Here is a 22699-nt window from a genome sequence, read left to right as displayed (position 1 = left end):
ATGTGTAAAGCATTCTCCATGAATAAGAGAAAACGGACATGCCAGGAAGCTCCAGCGCGAGGTTCTTTTTTCCTTGGTTGGGAAGCGTGAGGGTTCAGGTGTGTGAGGCTGTGAGGTCCAACAGCCTGCTGTGCCACACACACGCACAACAGAAAATCACACGTGACGTGACGTGCAGGAGTGATGGTTTGGAAGGAAGCGGCTAGCTCATTACATGCGATCCAAGGGTCTGACTAAGACAGCCACTGTCACAGTGAACTTGAGAGTTGCTAGGGTGCTGCTCCCAGGAGATCCATTAAGGGCAGGGCTCTGGAATTCTCCAGTAAAGTCTCATCTATAGACCTGGCACCTGTTCATGCTCCTCTGGCCCCTCCCCCTCATGCTCCCTTAGCCCCTCCCACTCACGCCCTTCTAGCCCCACCCACTCATGCTCCTCTAGCCCCTCCCACTCATGCTCCTCTAGCCCCTCCCACTCATGCCCTTCTAGCCCCTCCCACTCACGCTCCTCTAGCCCCTCCCCCTCATGCTCCTCTGGCCCCTCCCCCTCATGCTCCTCTAGCCCCTCCCACTCATGCTCCTCTAGCCCCTCCCACTCATGCTCCTCTAGCCCCTCCCACTCACGCTCCTCTAGCCCCTCCCACTCATGCTCCTTTAGCTCCCGCCCCAAATTGTCCACTGAAGCAGAAGAGACACAATGCACCCTCTTCTCAGCTTGTGGTCAAAACTTGGAAGAACATAGAGCAGGAGCAAGTAGATAATCATCTTGCTTTTTGAGTGTGCATCCCAAACCCAGTGTGATCCACCTTTCAAAGGGTTATCTTTCAGTCTTTAGATGAATGAATGATACAAAGAGTTAATTAATACTATGGTGATATTTTATTTGTGCTGATTTATTTGTGATTTTATTTGTATGTTAATAAAGTTGCCTGGGGATCAGAGCTAAGAGCAAGCCATTAAGCAGAAGTCTGGTAGTGGTAGCACACGCCCTTAATCCGATCACATGGCAGGCAGAATCTCTGTGTGTTCAAGGACACAGCCAGCATGGTGACACACGCCTTTAATCTCAGTACCAACCAGAGACCTGGAGGTCTGTATAGGCAGGAAGTGATGAGGAAATCATGTGGTTGGGTTTTCAGCCAATGAGAAGGCAGAATAGAAAGGCAATAAAAAGACAGGACACAGGAAGAAGGTCTCCCTCAGGGGAAGGACGGCAGCGAGTGGTAAGATAAGGTGGTCTTAGCTCTTGGCTACTGCTCAATCTCTGGGCTTTTAACTCTTTATTTGGCTCTGTGTTTCTTATTTAGTAAGACTGTTTAGAATTACATCTACATAGTACCCAATATATCATTTTCAAAATAGGAAGATGTTGTATATATCCTACAGAAATTCCAAGTCTAGGAGAAGTACAGCGAGTAGGAATTCCATTTTACACCTTGCTATCTTGGCCAACCATTCTAAGTCTTAGCACACACACACTGAGCATTGAAATATTTAAGCAGTTCCAAGCCCTATGGCTTGTCTCAGGGGAGAGCTAAGGTTGACTCCCTTTGTTTTTTGTTGGGCAGGGGAATTAAATCCACAGAAGTCATTAATGACTCTGTCAGGGAAGCAGGTAGGCTAACTGCAGACCCCCTCCTCTCTTCAAATCCAATCCCCAAGTCTTAGTCCCAGCTCTATAGCAGGTCACCTGATGTAGGTTACTCTTCCCTCTGCCCCCATCCCCAGTGGATCTCACAGATCTTCCCCTATAACCTTCTGCTCACTCATCCTGTTACCCCAACACCCAAATCCAGCAGGTATGCCCTGGGAACCCACCTGCCAAGCCTGCCGGAGAAGCAGGTAGACAGCAAAGCAGGTAGGCTTCAGGTCTTCACTCTCCCTCCTCTCCTCCATATCCATTCCCCCAGTCCAGCCCAGCTCTGTAGCAGATGGCTTATTGCAATCTTTCCTCATTCTTTGCCCTCATTCCCAGGGACTAAGCAGATCCTGGTGGAACACCCTGTTTCCCTCCATCTTGTGGAACCCCCCAGGCCTCTCACCTAGCCCATCCCATTCCTAAGTATCAGCTCCCAATACCTAGAATCAAATCTTACCCCAGTGGCCACACCTATCAGAATCCCCAAAGGATTTCCTCTCAGGCAACACACAGCCACCACACTCTCCTAAGGACCAGAGAGGAAACAGAAGACAAGGAACAAAACACCCAACCAATAAAAACAAGACCAGATATCAGCACCTAGATATCAATCTTCCTAGAATTTCAATCTTCCAGTACCCAGATGCCTAGATCCCAGTGTAAAAACACAGTCAATAATAGCCAGGACAATATGTCTTCACTGGAGTCCAACAAACCCACCGCAGAAGCACAAGACAAAGACCTTAGAACAGCCTTTATGAGTACGATAGAGGTCCTTAAAGAGGAAATGAAAAAAAATCCCTTCAAGAAATCTATGAAGACCAGTACCTAGCCCAACTCTCACTGAGGGGTGTCATCCAGCGACCAATGGGAGCAGACGCAGAGACCCGCAGCCAACCATTAGGCAGAGCCAGGGGAACCCCTGCAGAAGAGGAGGAGGAAGGATTCTAAGAGCTGGGTGGGTGGCGGTGATCAAGGAACCATGAGAACATAGGCCACAGAATCAACCAAGCAGGGCTCATAGGGGCTTCCAGAGACTGAAGCAACAAACACAGACCCTGTGTGGATCTGAGCTATAATCATAGGCCTTGTTCAGCCATCACTGGAGAAGCTTCCCCCCATAGCATATAGGAACAAATACAGAGACCCACAGCCAGACATTATGAAGAGAGTGAGAGACCTTGAAACACTCAGCCCTAGATTGGATATCTCCATCATTCCCCCCTCCCTCAGAGATCAGGGAACCCTAAACCAGAGGAGGCAGAAGAGTGTAAGAGTTAGAAGGAATGGAGGACACCAGGAAAACAAGGCCTGCTAAATCAGCAGGATCGGCACACAGATGAACTCGCAGAGACTGAGACAACATGCACAGGGCCTGCATGGGTCTGCACCAGGTGAGGTCCTAGAGCTTAAAGAAGAAGTAGACACGTGCTCCATCCCTAACTCAGACATTATCTCCAATGGATAACCACTTGCAAACGAAAATTTGATTTCCTCCAAGGAAGTCTCACTGGGGAAACAAACTAGTCTTAAGGGTAGGCTGCATCCCAGCAGGAGATGGCCGACAGAAAATGAACTCAAGGGGATCTTTGGGACTCCTTGTCTCATAATGTTGTATCAGAGCTTTCCCTTTTTTAAATTTTTTAATTTTTATTTGTGTATTTTTCTTCTCTTTTTTTTTTTTTTACACTGCAGGTCCTTTGTGTGTATATTATGTCTTCCAGTTTATTGTTTTCATGGGATTCCTGAGTGTATGAATGAATGAGTCTCTGATTCTTGTGCCTTCTCTTGGCTCTTTTCTTTCCGATGTATTCATTTTCATTTTGTTTTATTATCATCCCTTAGAAACCTGTTCATTCACTAATGAGAGACAGACAGGAGGTGGATCTGGATGGGAGAGGAGTGGGAGGAACTGGTAGTAGAGGGAGGGGAGACCATAATCAGGACACAAAATGAGAAAAATATTTTTAATAAAAGGAAAAAATCATTTAATAGTTCTGTATGCCAGAAGTCTAAGAGAGATCAGCTGGGCTTCACTCCTGAATCTAGAGGTCCTTGGGAAGATTCTAAGTGCTTGTCTTCCCCAGCTTCCTGAAGCTGCCTGCATTCCTTGGCTTGTGTCCTTTTTGAAGAAAGGCAGTTTTAAGAGAAATAATGTTGTGCAGTTATGCTGTTTCCAGAATTGATGGCAACAATAATCACAATCGTTAAAAATACCAAATCAACCAGAATGGTTCACTGTATGCCCACCACAGGCCAGGCATGAGCTAAAGCCATTGGTGCCTATACTAAAATCAGTTCCTTATAGCTAGCCATTATTTTTCCCATTATACAGATGAGGGAAGGAAAGTCAGAGAAACAAATTTGAGGTTACAGACCAGCTGTCCTCTCCCCATGGCACCAGGGGGAACTTCTACACGGGCTAGAAGGCTGTTCTTCAAGGTTCCCCATAAAGCTTAATCAGGAATTCCCAACCCTCTTCTCTTCACTTTCCTCCCTTCTTCCAAAGTTCACACAAGGGTCCTTGTAGCGTACACTACTGACAGCCTCCTGTAATCAGTGAGCCCCAGTGGGAGCAGAATGAAGGAGGCACTGTATGGTGGGCAGCCTAAGATGAGCAAATTATAACCAAAGATGCCTTTCTCTGTGGTGGTTGGAATGAGAATGACCCCAGTCTCATGTGTCTGAATGCCTGGTCCCCAGTGGGTGACTGTTTGGGAAGGATTAGGGGGTGTGGCCTTTGTGGAAGAGGTGTATTATTGGGTGTATTATTGGCTTCAAGGTTTCAAAAGACTTCCTAGTGTGTCCTCTCTGCCTCCTGCTTGCAGATTAAGATGTGAACTCTCAGCTGTTCCTGCTGCCTCTGTTCCGCCATCATGGACTCTAACCCTCTGGAACTGTTAAGCCCAGGAATACGCTTTCTTCCATAAGGTACCTTGGGCATGGTGTTTTGTCACAGCAATAGAAGAGGAATGAATTCTCCAAAGACAGTTCAGTCACAATTAAATGCATCTTTTGATGTGTGGATCACTCTTTCCACTAGAGTTTGGGTTCCTGTGGAGATAGTAGCAAAGACTATTTTATGAGCCTGGGTACTGTTTCTCTTGGATAGAAATGTTCGGCAAGTGGGTTAGCTTCAATCCAATGCTCTTTGCAATGGTCTGACTCTACCATTCCAAGATGTACTCTTGCTTCCTTATTAACATTTGTGACTTCATGTTGAAGCTTAGTGTGGACTTTGAGGTTGAAGGCTCACCTTTTTGTGGTCTGAGTCCATCAATTCATCCTCTAGAAATTTACTTACCATTTTTTTTTTCCTGTGGCATTTTAGGTGTCTTCAAAAATCTCTACATTGAATGGATAGTTACTGGGAAATGTCTTTTTATTCTCTGAAGAACGGGGTCTCAATTATGACCCAGGCTAGCATGGAACTCACAATGTAGTCCAGGCTGGCCTTGAACTCAGAGCAATCTTGTCTTAGTCTCCCAAGTGCTGAGATAATAGGGATGAGCCATCATGCCCAGTTTTAGAAATGTAAGAAAGTCTTAGGCAAAGGTTTTCATCATGAACAGGGCAGTAACATTGAGGATGCCTCATCATAGAAAACTTTTGTTTTACTAAAAAATACTTTCTTTTTATTTTTAATGATGTCTATGTTTGTTTTGAGGGGTGTATTAGTCAGGGTTCTCCAGCGTAGCAATTTATAAAATGAATCAATCTCTGTCTCTGTCTCTCTCTGTGTCTCTCTGTCTCTGTCTCTCTGTCTCTGTCTCTCTGTCTCTCTCTCTCTTTCTCTCTCTCTCTCTCTCTCTCTCTCTCTCTCTCTCTCTCTCTCTCTCTCTGTGTGTGTGTGTGTGTGTGTGTGTGTGTAAAGGGGATTTATTAGAATGACTTACAGCCAGCAGTCCAGCTAATCCAACAATGGCAGGCTGTGAACAGAAAGTCTAAAAATCCGGTAGTTGCTCAGTCTACAATGCTGGATGTCTTGACTGGTCTTCAGTATATGCTAGAATCCCAAAGAAGTGGGCTCCAATGCCAGTGCAGAAATGGATGTGCTAGCAAAGACAAGGGCAAGCAGGCAAAGGGCAAAAGCTTCCTTCTTCCATGTCCCTGTATAGGCTTCCAGTAGAAGGTATGGCCCAGATTAAAGGTGTGTCTTCCTGCCTCAAGATCCAGATCAAAAGTGTGTGTCTTCCTCCCTCAAAGGTCAGATTAGAAGTAGATTCACCCACTTCAAACCAGCAAAAATAATTTCTCACAGGCATGCTCTCCATTTCTGTATTGTAGATCATTCTAGATGTAGTCAAGTTGGCAACCAAGAATAGCCATCCCAAGAGTACATATGTACATATGTGAGTGCAGGTGCCTGCAGAGACCAGAGGAGTGTATTGGATCTGGAGTTCCAGGTGGTTGTGAATCACCTGGAGTAGGTGCTGGACATCAAGCTTGGGTCTTAACTGCTGAGCCATCTCTTCAGCCATAACTTTTTGCTCTAATATATTAGTGCAATATAGACTTAAGCATATGTTTGTGTTTATATTTTACTGGAATATGTATAAATTTCTAATGTCTGGGCTATGCATAACCAGAATAAGGTAAGTTTTTATCCCCCACAATATTACCCATTCCTCATCAGATGTGGAGGCCTCTGGCCTCTGGTCCAGTCCCCACTGAAACAAGACTTGCTTTTCACCTCCTAACTCCTGACTTCTGGTTTTGACAAACACACAAGGATCCTCCCCACCGCATCAATCAGCAGTATAACTAATTGGACGATTGTGCATTTAATATGAAACACCAATAAACTTAGAAGGAAAGAATGAGGTTACATTCTATGAATGGAAAACTCTTACTTCAAGTATAGAAATAAAAAATAGTCTAAACACAGTGCTAGGAGCCGTTGTTTTCTGCTCTGACATTGGTCCCCACTTTCTCTGTAGAAGAGGTGATAAGAAAGTCCCAAGAAAGTGGAGAATGTCACAAGTCCAGCACATCTCATTCAAGCCATGTCACGCTGATAGCGGGGACTGTTTTTCCCAAGAGTTCTCAGTTCATCTAATAAGAACAGTAGTTGATGTAATATGGGTACCTATGGTGCAAGTTTTATAGCGCAGGCATTCTGCTAACCTCTTTCCACCATATTAAATCATGAGGTCCTCACAACAGCCTGAGCCATAAATGAGGAAACTCAAGTTCAGATTGGTTAAGAAACACGGAGGTTCTAAGAGGCTAAAGACAAGTCTGGACCCCAGGGTAACCTGAAAGGTTAGAATGAGTCTCTGTTCAGTGGCATTCTCCCAGGCTGTTTACCAACACGTCTATTCCTCACCGGCTTTGCGCTTTTACGGGTTGGATTGTTACTCAGCAAAGAGAATCGACATAAGAGTCCTGATAAGTAATAAAGTCCTGGAATGGTAAATATGATTCACTAAATACTAACTCCAGTTAACTGGTTTTTCAGGTCACCTCTTGGAGTAGGCAGACAGTCTTGAGGAATTCTCAGCTGAAAGGCCTCCTATTGCCTAAGCTGGACAGTATTTCCTAAGGTGAACATGAGCATTTCCTGGTGGTTATTTTGTCAAATGTCCCTAGAGACATAAACTTTCAGAATACAGTTTTGAAATGTCAATGGTTTTAAATACAAAGAGCATTTACATAATGCGAAAATGAATAACAATCATTACTGGGCATAGGCACTCATCCAGTGAAACTGGACTTTACCTGAACACATAGTTATAATTCTGAAATCAGGAAATAGATTAGGTAATGGGATACCTCAGCTTACTTGGATGTTTTTATAGAATAGGAAATATAAGGAAGGCCCCTAAGAGTTCTCTAGGCTGCCCTGGCAAAGTACCACAAAGTAGGCAACCGAGAACAACAGAGATGTACAGAATTCTGGAACAGAAGTCTGTGGTCAAAATGTCAGCAGGGGTATGTATCTCTAATGCCTCTAAGGAAACGCTTCCTTGCATTTTTCTAGCTTTAGGCACTTGTCAGCAATCCTTGATGTTCCTTGTCTTGTGGCTACTTAATTGCAATTTTCATCCCCATATGATATTCTCCATATCTTTGTCTTCCATGGTTATCTTCTTATAATGACACCAGTCACCTTAGATTAGAGCCTCACCTTCCAGGATGTCCCCAACTTAGCTGACTATATCTATCTATAGGGATGCTATTCACAAATAGGATCATATTTTGAGGTAGGAGATGTTGGGACTTGAACGTGTCAGTTTTCCAATGGAGAATACAATCAAACTTCCAGCAGCGTCTAGATCACAATGGTCTGGCTTTGGGAACTTAATGGGGAACAAGAATGATTTGTTGTAGAATTGCTAATTACCACCATCTCAAGTTTGGCCTTGTTGCATTTAGGGAAGGACTTCCAACAGCACAGTAGACTGAGCTGAATGGATTCCTCTCCACACATGCCTTCTACATAATCTATTAAACCAAGACATAATGAAAACAGGCTTGGAAGAAAAACAAAGGTCACTTCCAGGCTGTAATTGAAGGAAGAATTGAAAACCAGAATGGTGAGGCAGTAATAGGCTTTAGCAGATAGATGCCAGACTTGCCACCCTTGAGTAGGGGCAGAAGATGTATCCATAGGTGAGCTGAGAAGCCATAACTGACACATACACATAAAACCATTGATGATGCACTCTTCATGTAGAGTGAAATAGGAAAAAAAAATCCCCCCCCATCAGTTCAAGAAACCAGAAGAGAGTGTGTTATTTGTGTGAATGCTGGACATCACAACTATGGACAAACACAACTTTCTAGTAGGGTCTGCCAAGTCCAAGCCTTCATCACATAGACACGTCAGGTTCATGTTTTACCAAACCCCATATGAGTACCTGACATGGACAGCTTAAGATAAGAAATTAATGAAGAACCTGGCTAGGACCAGTACAAGAAACCGAGGATCATGTAGAACTACTTTCCAGGTATGCAGCCACTCTCACACAAATACCACCATCCTGCCACAAATCCATAATTAGTACTCAGAAGCAGAACAAAAACCCTCTCCATGCTACTGACTGGATTCACAGAAGGAATCCCCAAGGCTCTCCCTTTTACCACGTGGCTCTTCAGAAACCATCTCCATACAAGTTATGCCTACAGTCCAGAGTCTCCCTTGTACGGCAAACCCCAAATTGTCTCCACAAAGCAGAAGATGATAGACAACGTCTTGCTGCTGAACATACATCCTCTGCTGCCCAGAAAAGTCTGAATGTATCCTTCTGGTCTAATGTAACTCCATCAGCAGCTGAACTGGCCTTTACCTCAGGATGTTTGCCGTGGCTTTCTTTTCTTGAGGAAGAAGGTCTGGGTCTCGTAGAACTTCTTCTAGCAAGTTTAGAACGTTCATTTTGAGTTCATTGTTGAGTTCAAAATCCTATAAAATAAAATGAATCTTTTAAGATCTTCATTTCAAGGGTTAGCTCTGTGTCCTGTGACACCCTTTATTCCTGATGGTTTTCACAGAAGCCAGGTATGAAAAAGAAATGTGTGGCCCCACAGGCCCTCACTGCATGCTCCTAGTGGTCCTGACTTGAGTAGTCTGGGCTGAGGCTGTGCTGTTATATTTCTGATAGGCATCCCAGGAGATGAGAACATGCAGCCAAGGTTCAATATTATTGCTCACGGGACACCAGTCCGGCCTGGTCTCTAGCAGCCATTGCAAAGCTCTAGCAACACCCACCCCCAGCCTCTTGTATCTAAACCTCCCTCCCCCATCACATCCTACCTTCAATACATGCTTGGTCACACTGCTTGGGTTTAACAAACTTGTTCAGTTCCCTAGAGGGGACATGTCTTTCCTTGGCCTGGAACACTGTGCTTCTTCCCCAGGTAGATTCTCATTTATCTCTCAGGCCTAGGAGTTGGTAACACTCACTCTCCTCAGAGTCCTTAATCAACACAGTGGGGTTGAGAGCTTTTGTCTTGTGCTCCATGGAGCACATAACTCGCTATTATCATAATTTAGTGTGGCATATTTTAAAGACCAAAGCAGTTGCCTGGTTTCCTGCAGGACCATGAGTAATATCAGAAACAGGGATAGGAGTAACTTAAAAAACATTTGTTGTAAGAATAAAACATGTTATTTGGGTGTTAACTTGAATGAAGATGTGCTAAGGGTATTAATATCAGTGTATTTATGCTTGACTCTATATAGATATGCTAAGGGATAAAGAGTGACTGATACTCAGAAACAGATTTGGCCTTGCTAGAGACAAGAGTGACATTGATGGGACAGATTATGACAGAGTTAGGAAGACTGGAGCATAGAACCGAATAATGAGAATAATGAATAAGAATCAATAGCAAGAACTTATGAGCCATTACTGTTGCAAAGAGGGAGGGAGGGAGAAAGGGAGGGAGGGAGGGATGTGGTGGATGGATGGATGTGATGGATGGATGGATGTGGTGGATGGATGTGGTAGATGGATGGATGGATGTGGTGGATGATGTGGTAGATAGATAGGTGGGTGGATGGGAGGGTGAATGGATAGATGTGGTGGACAGATGGGTGCATGGGTGGATGGATGGATGGGTAGGTAGATGGATGGATGGATGGATGTGGTAGATAGATGGGTGCATGGGTAGATGGATGGATGGGTAGATGTGGTGGATAGATAAATGAATGGATAGATGGATGCGGTAGGTGGATAAATGGATAGATGGATAGATGTGGTAGATGGATGTGGCAGGTGGATGGATAGATGTGGTAGACAGATGGGTGCATAGGTGGATGGGTGGCAGGATGGATGGATGGATGGATGGATGGATGTGGTGGATAGATAGATGTGTGGGTGGATGGATGGGTAGGTGGATGGATGGACTAGAACCTGGGCAAGGTGGATGGCCTTACTGTGACCACTGACTGGAAGACTTATCGACTGCAGGAATACACACTGGATGGGGCACTGTACCAATGATAAACTGTCCTGAATGGACAGCAAAGCAGCTCAGGGTAGAGGTCACTACTGCCTAGGCTAGTGATCTGAGTTTCATCCCTATTCCCTACACAGTAGGAAGACAGATGCAAGTTGTCCTCTGGCTTCCACACATGTGCACACACACACATAATAAAGTTTTCCCCTAGATTTGATCGTTTTACTGTTGACCTGTTCCTGGGCTGTAAGGGGTGGGAGGAGGTAAGAGAGAACAAACGTAAATACATTGACAAACACGATTCCAGATGTGTATCACTACATAGTTTTTTTTTTTAATTCTAGTAATTTTTCCATTGATTTGGAAAATTTTAAGGTAAAATATTAGGAGACATCTGGGCAGTGGTGGTGCATGCCTTTAATCCCAGCACTCAGGAGGCAGAGCCAGGTGGATCTCTGTGAGCTCGAGGCCAGCCTGGTCTACAGAGCGAGATCCAGGACAGGCACCAAAACTACACAGAGAAACCCTGTCTCGAAAGAGAGAGAGAGAGAGAGAGAGAGAGAGAGAGAGAGAGAGAGAGAGAGAGAGAGAGAGAGAGACAGAGAGAATATAAAGCGTGAAGCTGTGGCTCCTGCACTCTTTTATGGGATGAATTGTGATGCACCATCCCCTGGCAGTGTGCTGGGAATGTTGGTATTCAAAATCAACTAGGACTTCCAGCTCTACCCAGGAGGGCCTCACTCTCATTGACTTCTGGTCTGTGTGTACAGACAGGAGTGGTTGTTACCCACCTGAATCTGTTACAGTCATTACAGTGCATTCTATTCTAATACTTGTATTATTATATTATTAGCTGTATTATCCATTATTATAATTACAGTTTAACATTAAAGAAAATGATTTAGAGAAATTAACCTTCTGAATCATTCTTAATGGTTGGAGACCAACATCACTAGTGGCAATTAGTTAGATAAAAAGAAAACAGTAAAATTTTTACTATATATAGTAAATTAGGGGCAAAATGTCCATGATTTTATGAATTGTAGACAGTTTAAAAATCTAACCTAATTTGAATTGAGAGTTTGTGCATCTCGGTTCCATGGCAAAAGGAACAGTCAGCTATTCCCAGAACTTCATTTTCACTGTTCGCTAACAGTGTTATCTCTTTGCAAACAAGAGTCCCCGGGCCTGAGGGCAATGCAGATGTTCATAAATGTCCTGCCTAGTTTGTGTCAACCTGACAGAAGCTAGAGTCATCTGAAAGGAGGGAACCTCAACTGAGAAAATGCCTCCATAAAATCAGGCTGTAGGCAAGTATGCAGTGCATTTTTAAAACTAGTGATTCAACAGTCAGTCATGGATAGGCAGGGACCCTGGATGGCTCCTGGGACCCTACGCCCTTACTGCTGAACTATAGGCTAAGGGTGGGCTGGGGGACAGGAAGAGGCCAGTAAACTAAGGGTGGTGCCATCCCTGGGCTGGTGGTCCCGGATGCTTTTGAGAAAACAGCCTGAGCAAGCCATGAGGAGCAAGTCAGCAATCAGCACCCTCCACGGCCTCTGCACCAATCAGCTTCTGCCTCCAGGTTCCTGCCCTGCTTGAGTTCCTGTCCTGACTTCCTTTGATGAGGAACAGTGATGTGGAAGAGTAAGTGGAATCAAATTTTTCCTTGCTCTTGGAATAAAACCAACTTGCTTTGGCCATGGTGTTTCATCACAGCAATGGTAACCCTAAGACAGTCTCTCTTATCAATATTAAAACATGGTTCCATAAAATGCCCCCTATTTCTTCTCCAACAGCATCTCATCATGCGTTTTCCTTCTAAACTGTGGGCAGGGATAAATAGTTATATCTTGCTGCTGCTGCTTCTTCAATCCACCTGACCTCCGTCTCCAGGTATTTGTATTTTTAAACAGTTAACGACCTTGTCTACTTCAGTGTCTATGAGCTACCACAGGAGCCTGCACCCATCAGGAGTCTATTTCCTTAATGAATATTTGATATATATTAGTGAGTCTTCATGTAGCTATGTGGAGACGCTAATGGTGCAAATAATCTGATTACCATAAACAGTACGATTAGTGTGAAGGACACCAGCCCTCTGTTTAGGCCTTGTGGAGAGCTAATTAGTGCTCAGCTAGCATCCTTAAGCAGCTGCTGGGCTCCATCCTGGGCTCAACAGGGGTTGTTCTGAGGTTCCAGAATGGCAAGTGTGGCAGGTCTCCTAGACTCATGTTGCATAAGATGCTGAGAAGAAGTGATGGTGAGGGAGCAGTTCTAAACAAGTCATTTATGCAGCTCTTGGCACACTGCAGAAGAGGGGATGGGAGGAATGTAGAGGCTGGAGAACAGGGAGAAAGCAGTGAAGTCCCATCCTCTAGACACAGCACAGCCTGTTTAATCACGAACTTACAGCAGAGGCAAGTATTTGCACTGGTCTTGCACAACACAGGCTGATTCAGCAGTCAGTCGTGGATGGGCAGGAACCCTGGATGGCTCATGGGACCCTATGCCCTTACTGCTGAGTTACAGGCTAAGGGTGGGCTGGGGGACAGGAGGAGGGACTGCTTTCTTTAGTGATGTACCCTCTGTGAGCCCACCAGACGCCAATGGATAGTTCCAAAACCTAGGTCACAGAGAAGGCCCTAGTCAAGCCCAGAGGTACACACACAAAGGAACATGACAATGGGAAAGAGATTGGGAGGAAACGGGATGTGGATAAGCAAGGGAGGCCGATGGGAGCATGGGGGTGAGAGCAGTCCAAACACATTATGGACATGCATGAAACTGTCAAAGAACAAGCTGAATTAATAAACAGGATCCTCACACACGGCTCGTACAAAGAAAACTAATTTAAAAATTTTAATAATTAGTGCAAAGATCATTCTATAACCATTTATTATTGAGCTACTAGAAAGCAGTAAAATAAACATTCTTTAATAAAACGTTTTAAAATGTAATTTTACTCTTATGAACTTTGGGGAAACGGCCCAAGCAGCCCTTTAAAAGGTGGGGTGAACAATCTGCTGATGACTGAATGAAGCATGATGCAGGGCTGTATTTGAATATTTATTCTGATGCACCGTGGTTGATATAAACAGATTCTCTGACATCTCTTGAGTTTCCCTCTTGAGTCTGCTTACATTTGCACAGGCTTCTCACCATGAAGCACCCTATAAAGTCAGTCCTTCCTCTCCAGCTGGGCTACGGAGGAGACAGGAGACAGGGGCCAAGTTCTCAACATCCCTCCTAACCCATGGGCCACCGAGGCTGAGAAAGTGTGATCACATGACCACAGGATCTCTATCCGACCCCTGTCACCTGTGCTGCTCAAACTCCGATGCAGGCAGGAGTCACCAGGGCTGTGGCCCACCCGAAGGTCTGGTTCAGCCATTTGGAGAGGCACTGGGATTCTGGGGGTGTTGTTTTATGTGTATGAGTGTTTTGCCTGCATGTGTGTATGTGCACCATGCCTATGTCTAGTACTCGTTGGATCCCCTGGAACTGGAATCACACATGGTTGTGAGTCACCAACGTGGGTGTTGGGAACTAAACTCAGGTCCTCTGCAAGAGTAGCGGGTGCTCTTAACCACTGAGCCGTCTCTCCAGCTCCAAGATCCTGCTTGTAGCAAACTGTGCAGTGACCACCTTCTAGCAGTAGGATTCTGCACTACTTTTGTTCCACTTTAAAAGTTGAAGTCTCTGATGTACTCACAGGACACTATGTTATTCACCAATGAATTGTAAAAGCACACAATTGGTCATTGAACAGTTTCGTTTTAAAGTACAGAATGTTAGTTTCAATTAAAAAGAAATATAAACCAGGAAGAAAAAACATTTCCCCCCTATTTAAATCCAGAGATAGGATATTTATAAGTCTGGCTGACTTGAGTTTTATCATAGAATGTGATTTTGGCTGCTTTTCCCAAGCCTGGTCTCAGGATCAGTGGCGTTCCTTGTCCACAAGATGGCGCTGCTGGGCCGCTGCGCTCTTGGGAGGTAGCAGTCAGGTGTCTGGTGAACCACAAGAGAGCAGGGCCAGTGGAAGTCACTGACTGAGGCTATCCGGGCAGTAACTGCTTCCACGTGATTCCCATGCCCTCCGCTCCAAATTAATGAATCAGAGGCAGGGAGACAGAGAATCGGGGTGTGTGTGTGTGTGTGTGGTGTGTGTGTGTGTGTGTGTGTGTGTGTGTGTGTGTGTCGGGGGGGGGGGGCAGTGAAGGCCCAAGAAGTATGAGGTGTTTACATTTCAATCTGCCTTTTATTCTTCCGATAACCATTGAGCAAGTCAATATTACAGGTGCTGGGCAAGGCAGAGCACAAGTCCGGGTGGATTAGCAGATAGATGGAGGCAATACTAGCCAAGGACACCTAGAGCACAGGCTTGAGAAGGCGCATGGGCGAGCAGAGGGGGTTGGAGACACAGTCTAAGAACCAGCATCTGGAAGGAACAGGCCATAGGCAGGACTGTGGCACACAGTGGACTCCCATTCACAGAGATGGTCAACTGATGGTCTTGTGACCCTCGGAGGAGAGGAACCAGAGAGAGGAAGGCTAACAGTGACTGTGACCCCACTTTGTGACGGCCCAGGGCTAGGCTCTAGTTTCTGCTCCACCCTTCAAAAGCTGTCTTGGAGCGTATTACATGGTTATTCTCACTTCAAGTGAGGAAAGTCCAGATGCACAGAGCCTAAACCTCCCATTCAAAGTGGGGCAGTTGATAAGAAGCAGATCCAGATCTGGACTCCTGTAGTCCTGGCCGAAGCCTGAATCTTCAACTGCTGTAGCACACAGTCCTTCAGAACAAATCAGCTATGTCACTACTAGAGTGTGGCTGGCCTAGGGGACAGCAGGCTATAATCAAATGCTGGCTGAATCTGGAACTCTGTTTCACTTGTACCCAGGAATCTTCAGATGTCAGTTCCAGTCTGAACACAGTAGTGTGCATTAATAAGATTCAACCACCCAAGGCTGTAATCCCAGCTACTCCGGAGCTGAGGCAGTAAGATTGCAAATTCAAGGTCAGACTCAGTATGGAGTGAATTCAAGGCCAACCTGGGCAACTTAGACCCTACTTCAAAACAGAAAGGAACAATAGGGCTGGGATGGAGCTCAGTGGAAGAGTGTTTGCCTAGGATGTCGCAAGGCCCTCAGTTCAAGCCCCAGGGCTGGAGAAAGAAGGAGAAGAAGTGAAATCTGTGAATCAATACTTCCCACTACAACCAAACAAGTCATGCTCTCCGTCGTGAAGAGCATGGTTGACTTAAAAGTGTGTGACCTTTAGTTCACCGTCACAAGTGGTAGCAGTGCATCCCAAGCCTGCATCCTGAGCTGACTACTCCATATATCTTTCCCTGTTTCCCTACTCACAACATACAATTTAAATTCTTCATCCCATGTAAAACTAACCATGTTGATAGCTTGAGCATTGTGAAAACCACATACGTCCTTTCCTGAGAGCAGGGTAACAATTAAGTACATGCTACATGTGGCCAAGGGGACTCCGGGGACTGGCGGACTCGTAATCAGTAAACACAGTTCAGGGAGAAGGAGAATTATGAGAGTGATTTTCTCTGTGGTCAGCACGGTGCATTCTAACAGTGCAGAGTGGAGCAGATCTGCACAAACAAGTTGAAAACCCCGAACAAAGGCCCATAAGTCAGATGCTTAGGATGTGGCGGGTCCTGAACTCAGAGACTGGGGCTCAGGTTGACATTTAAGAAAATGGAAAGTATTCGTTGGCTGTCTGCCTTCCTGAGTTACACAAGATGGAACATTTAAACTGTGTTACAGAGGCATTAGATTCGGCTATTTTGTGAGTAGAGAAACAGAGAAAGATGCTGTGTGATCACGTCAGGATACAGGCTTGGGATACAGTCCTCATCACAATGAACTGAAGGTAACACACCTTTAAGCCAAGCGTGTTTTTCACTCTGTGTCCACCTCATGGCCTCTGGGCTGCAAGCTGTGAATGGGACCCTAGCCAGCAGCACAAACTCACTTCAAATACTGAGGGCCGTTGTCATTATTGCTGTTGTAGTCTGAGACTTGACTATAGCTCTTGGGTGTGAGTTTTGCAGATGACAGCAATGTGTCACGATGTCAAAAGGTAGGTGTGGTGATATGTGTTCCCCAAAATATTGTGCACCCTAATAAACTTATCTGGGGTCAGAGAACAGAACAGCCACTAGATACAAAGGCTAGAAAATGGTGGCACTCACACCTTTAATCCTAGCGTTCCTAAGGCAGAGATCCATCTGGATCTCTGTGAGTTCAAAGCCACACTGGAAATAGCCAGGCATGGTGACAAGAACCTTTAATCCCAGGGAGTGATGGCAGAAAGCAGAAAGGTATATAAGGCGTGAGGACCAGAAACAAGAAGCTTTTGGCCTGGTTAAGCTTTTAGGCTTTTGAGCAGCAGTTCAGCTGAGATCCATTCTGGACGAGGACTCAGAGGCTTCCAGTCTGAGGAAACAGGATCACCTGAGGAACTGGCAAGGTGAGGTGGCTGTGGCTCATTCTATTTCTCTGATCATTCAGCGTTCACCCCAATAACTGGCATCAGGTTTGATTTTGTTAATAAGACCTGTTTAAGATTCGTGCTACAGGTAGGCACTCCTGGTAGAACTTTAAAATTGAAAGCCAGCCCTGGTGGGGAGGGATGGGAGCCCTTGAAGGGCACCTCGTCACCTTGCTTCACTCTTATAACCCCCTCTGGCTTGCCTGTGTTCACATCTCTGGGCAGCACTGACTCTGGATCAACTTCTCCCTTTGGAAACCCTAGCTGTCAATCAGGGGGAATTCCAGTGTTCCCTGTTACCCAACTACAGAGGAATGTCTCAGCCTCTTCATTTGCATAATGGGTAGGAAGTACTGATGGAGAAATACAAGGAAGGACAGAAGTTTGAATGATCCTGCAAAGCAAGAGCACTTCTTCAATAGGACTTCTACACTTAGCAACAGTACTTCTACACGTCCCAATACATGTTCAGTACTTACTAGTCACTCAATGAAGTTCTTGAAACTAGGAAGAAGATCAGCATGTAGGGAACCTGTCCTTGGCTATCCCCCAGGGCCTGCAGCCTAGGTGCTAGACCCTAGACAATTAACCTCAGACTTGCTAAGCACGGTGCCTGGCTCCTGGCTGGCTCATACATATTTCTTGACTGAATGAATACAAGTCCGCTGAGGACAGATGGAGATGAACTGCCTAAGTCTTAAAGTGATGATTTGGGAAACCAGTTTAGCAGATGTGAACTGGGAAGTGCTGGGAGAAGGCAGAGTACAAAGACAGACATAGAGTAAAACAAAACCACTGGCTAGAGGCAAACGGTAACGCCGCCACCAATTCACCGGAAAGGCAAGCACCGCCCAGAAGAGGCATCATTCAACTATTTTCTGATGCACAACTCTGAGTTTCTAAAACTTGCAAAAAGCTAGCCTCTAGTCTTCAACGGTTGAATGAAGAACTTGGAAATACTGCTCCATAACACTAAAATTAGGCAGTTCCCAAGCTTACCTCTTTATGTTCCCCTCCTCCCATCGCAAACAAATATTTAGCCTGGATAAAAACATGTATCAGGGAGAGAAGCCCAGAGAGAATTTTTCCGGAGTGAATGTTTTGTATTAGGGTTCTAGTTAGGTGAGTAATGTAAATGGATCAGAGCTTTCAAGAAAATAACAGACTGGAGGAGAAAGACAAGTCTAGAAGGGCTTGCTTTTAACTTCAATATTTGTAATTTTGTAGTTGAATAACATCCACTGTCATTGCAACGATCTGTGAGCTTACTTTCAATATAAACCTTAGGAAATCACTAGGAGGAGGATGTGGTCTGCCCATGTAAAAGGTTGCTCAAAGAGCTGGAAACAAATGCCCATCTTTCCTTCCTCATAGAGGAGACCCTACCACAGGGTCAAATGCTGTAGGAATCAAGGTTGTCATCAGACTATGGTCTAGAAACCTGGGAGACCAGAGGAGAGGGAAAACAGAGCCACTGCCAGGGAGCTGAGGGCAGATTGGGCATGTGGATGGAAAAGTACTGTAGGCAAATGGACAGATGCAGGAATGGGCATAGACAGGAGGGCTGAGCCCCGGGATAGGACAGCACTGGCAGTCGGCCAAGAGCCGTCAGGAGAGGTGACAGCAGCTGCCCGTTCAGTAGCGAGTTGTTTCTTACAAATTGCATTCTCCCACCCACACCAGAAACTGTGCTGCGCCTGTTCTGGCTCAACCTCCCCTTCAGATCGAGAACAAAGGATACATCTGAACTCTCCGAGCTCTGATGGGACACTGAGTTCTGTGTTTTGCAGAGCGATGCCAAGAAATAAAAATTAAAAAGAGGCTTCTCCAACTGTCAAAATAACCACCAGTTGAGAGGAAGTGAGTGCGCTTGCATCTTAGGCCCCTCTGATCCCAGACATCCTTGAGCAAGCTTCCCCCGGCTATCACACCAGCGCCCACTTTCCTGATCTCCCTGAGTCACTCAGGCACATTCTTACTTCCAGTGGTGAGACACAGGGAGACACTTTGGCCCTTCCCTTCCTGGGGAGGGAGGAGCCGCCATCTTCTCGTGTGATTCAATACAACAATGGCATTATGTAAAGGTTGTATTTTTCCCTGCACAGGGATGGGTCCTCCTCCTCCTCCTCCTCCTCCTCCTCCTCCTCCTCCTCCTCAGCTTCCTACCATGGCAGTGGTGGAGACCACATGTCAGGACTGCAAGAACTCAGGTCTCAGTGCTGGGTCCAGTTTCCTGCCAGATCTCTGGTGTATACTAGTAGTGATTTCACTTTAGTTAAGTAATAGCACCTCAATGTGTCCGTCTACCATGCTAGCCACCCTGGAGATCAATCAGCCACATGTGCCTAGAAGCCACTGGGCAGGCCCTCCAGGTACAGTGCTGCACTTGTCCCTGTCTTGTGACATTCAGGAGCTTCACAGACACCCTCTGAGAATTCAGTCACTCGTGTGTCAAGTGCAGGGACAACACTGTGCCTACCCGAGGTCAGAGTTTAGACTAGACAGTGCCAGCACAAGGCTATCTCCACCAAGCGCCGACATCCGTAACAACCTCACCACCTGTCACCTCATGTAATCATCCCCGTGGCTCGCAGGAAGAAGTGGCATTAGCCCAGTTTTTCTAGAGGAAGAAATCTAGGACCAAAAGGGCTATTCTGAGCCACATAGCCAGTAAATGCGAGAGCAGGGATTTCATTCTCCATATCTCCATATTCTCACTGTCTCTGGGATACCCACTCTCAGTGATGAGATCCTTGTCAATGCAGGCGCGTCATGCCTCCCACTGGAATATCACCTTAGTTGTTAGGGACTGAGCACTCCGCTCCCCCGAAGTCTCTGTCTCTCTGTCTCTGTTGTCTGTCTGTTGGTCTCTTTCTTCCTACCTCTTTCTCTTTCTGTCCCCCTGTCCCTCTCCTCTGTTTATAGGATAAAGTTATGCAGAGCTGTACCAGTTACTTTTCTCACTGTGGTCACAGAATACTTGGCAGAAACCACGTATGGAGGGAGGGGTTGACTCTGGCTCATGGTTCAGCAGATGTCTGGCTCACAGACCAGGTGTTGATGGCATTGTGGGATGCAGCTCCATGATGGAGGAGAGTGAGGCAACAGGTCCCACTGGGCTGGCCATCAGCAAGTAGGGAAAAGTAAAGAGAAAGCTTTTCTTCTGCTCACTTTTCCCTTTGTATTCATGGGAGGGCTGGAGTCCAGGGGATGGTGCTGCCCACATCAGTGTGGCTCCGCCCTACTTAGTTGAACCTCTCTGGACGTTCCCCCACAGCCACACCCAACAGTGTGCCTCATTAATGCCCATGTGTCTATTAATCCAACTAAGTTTATCAGAATTAATCAGACTTAATTGTTTAGTCAGAATCAGCCATCACAAAAAGTCCTCTTACAGTGGGAAGAAGGTTTGTGTTTATGAGATATATATATATATATATATATATATTGCATTAGAAACAGTGTTCAAAGCAAGAATAAACCAGAGGAAGTGAATAGTGAATACAATGAATACAACTGGGCAGATTAAGGGCTTTTTCTGAATATATGAAAATGGACATTATATTTTAATTGGACTGTTGCGTATTTTGATGTTTAATTTTTTGAGTTCTTTATATATTCTGGATATCAGCCCTCTGTCAGATGTGGGGTTGGTGAAGATCTTTTCCCAATTTGTAGGCTGTCATTTTGTCTTATTGACTGTGTCCTTTGCCCTACAAAAGCTTCTCAGTTTCAAGAGGTCCCATTTATTAATTGTTTCTCTCAGTGTCTGTGCTACTGGTGTTATATTTAGGAAGTGATCTCCGGTGCCAACGCATTCAAGACTACTTCCTAAAATTAGACACCAAAATACCCAACAGTCCAATTAAAAAATGGGCTATAGAGCTAAACAGAGAATTCTCAACAGAAGAAGCTCAAATGGATGAAAGACATTTAAGGAATTGCTCAGTATCCTTAATCATCAAGGAAATGCAAATCAAAATGACTGTGAGATACCACCTAACACCTGTCAGAATAGCTAAGATCAAAAACACTGAAGACAGCTTATGTTGGAGGGGATGTGGAGCAAGGGGAACACTACTACACTGTTGGTGGGAATACAAACTTGTACAGCCACTTTGGAAATCAATATGGCACTTTCTTAGAAAATTGGGAATCACCCTCCCTCAAGACCCAGCTATACCACTCTTGGGCATATACCCAAGGAATGCTCAATCACACCACAAAGATACATGCTCAACTATGTTCATAGCAGCATTATTTGTAATAGCCAGAACCTGGAAACAACCTAGATGCCCTTCAACTGAAGAATGGATAAATAAAATATGGTACATATACACAATGGAGTACTACTCAGCAGAGAAAAACAATGACATCATAAGGTTTGCAGACAAATGAATGGAACTAGAAAATACCATCCTGAGTGAAGTAACCCAGACTCAGAAAGACAAACATGGTATGTACTCACTTATAGGTGGATACTAGATGTAAAGCAAAGGATGACCAGACTGCTACTCAGAACTCCAGGGAGGCTAGCTAGTAAAGAGGACCTTAAGAAAGACACAGGGATCACCTAGCAACAGAGAAATGGATGAGATCTACATGAGCAAACTGGGGGTGAAGGGGAGTAATGGAGGGCAAGGGTCAGGGGAAGCGAACTTAGGGGAGCGGGAGTTTCCAGCTGGATCAGGAACAAAGAGGGAGAATAAAGAAAGAAATACCATGATAAATGAAGACCCCATGGGAATAGGAAGAAGCAGAGTGCTAGAGAGGTCCCCAGAAATCCACAAAGATATCTTCACTATAGACTACTGGCAATGGTCGAGAGAGTGCCTGAGCTGACCTGCTCTGGTGATTGGATGGCTGAACACCCTAACTGTCATGATAGAACTCTCATCCAGTGTCTGATGGAAGCAGATGCAGAGATCCATGGCTGAGTCCCAGGTGGAGATCCAGGAGTCCAACCAGCGAGAGAGTGGAGGGATTATATGAGCAAGAGATAGCGAGACCATGACTGGAAAAAGCACAGGGACAAATAGCCAAACTAGTGGAAACACATGAACTGTGAACCAATAGCTGAGGAGCCCCCAACTGGATCAGGCCCTCTGGATAAGTGAGACAGTTGATTAGCTTGAACTGTTTAGGAGGCCCCCAGGCAGTGGGACCAGGACCTGTCCTTGGTGCATGAGCTGGCTTTTTGGAACCCAGGGCCTATGCCGAGACACTTTGCTCAGCCTTGGTGCAGGGAGGAGGGGACTGGACCTGCCTCAACTGAATCGACCAGGCTGGGCTGACTCCCCAGGGGAGACCTTGCCTTGGAGGAGGTGGGAATGGGGGTTGGATTGGGAGGGAAGCCTGGGGGGGGTGGGAGGAGGGAGGACAGGGGAATCCGTGGCTGATATGTAAAATTAAATTAATTATAAAATAAAAATCTTTATAAAAATGGACATTATATTAATAACGACAAAAGTAAAGCTAACAGGAGCTGAGCAATGCTCTGGAAGAGATAGTTGACAGGAAGGGCCCTCTTGGGGGACAGACATGACCTATGTCTTGACCAGGGTGGCATTTCAGGGAGTTGGTCACCGAATTACACATTTATGCTCAGTGCCGTTTATGTGAAGTCTATCACAGCC

General features: G+C 45.5%; 1 protein-coding gene across 5 annotated transcripts in view; it reads right to left on the bottom strand.

Moving 5' to 3' along the window:
• The window catches only part of Rasgrf2 (Ras protein specific guanine nucleotide releasing factor 2), a 225863-nt gene that overhangs the window by 13403 nt on the left and 189761 nt on the right, over positions 1-22699 (bottom strand). For all 5 annotated transcript variants that reach the window (XM_059276403.1, XM_059276404.1, XM_059276407.1 and 2 more), the window contains exon 19: positions 8929-9041. In XM_059276403.1, the coding sequence (XP_059132386.1) occupies positions 8929-9041 (113 nt within the window). The remainder of the gene's footprint in view (positions 1-8928; positions 9042-22699) is intronic.

This window comes from Peromyscus eremicus, chromosome 11, assembly GCF_949786415.1.
Source record: "Peromyscus eremicus chromosome 11, PerEre_H2_v1, whole genome shotgun sequence".
Taxonomy (NCBI): Eukaryota; Metazoa; Chordata; class Mammalia; order Rodentia; family Cricetidae; genus Peromyscus; species Peromyscus eremicus.
The sequence above is the reverse complement of the archived record's forward strand: the minus strand, read 5'-3'. Positions and strand labels throughout refer to the sequence as shown.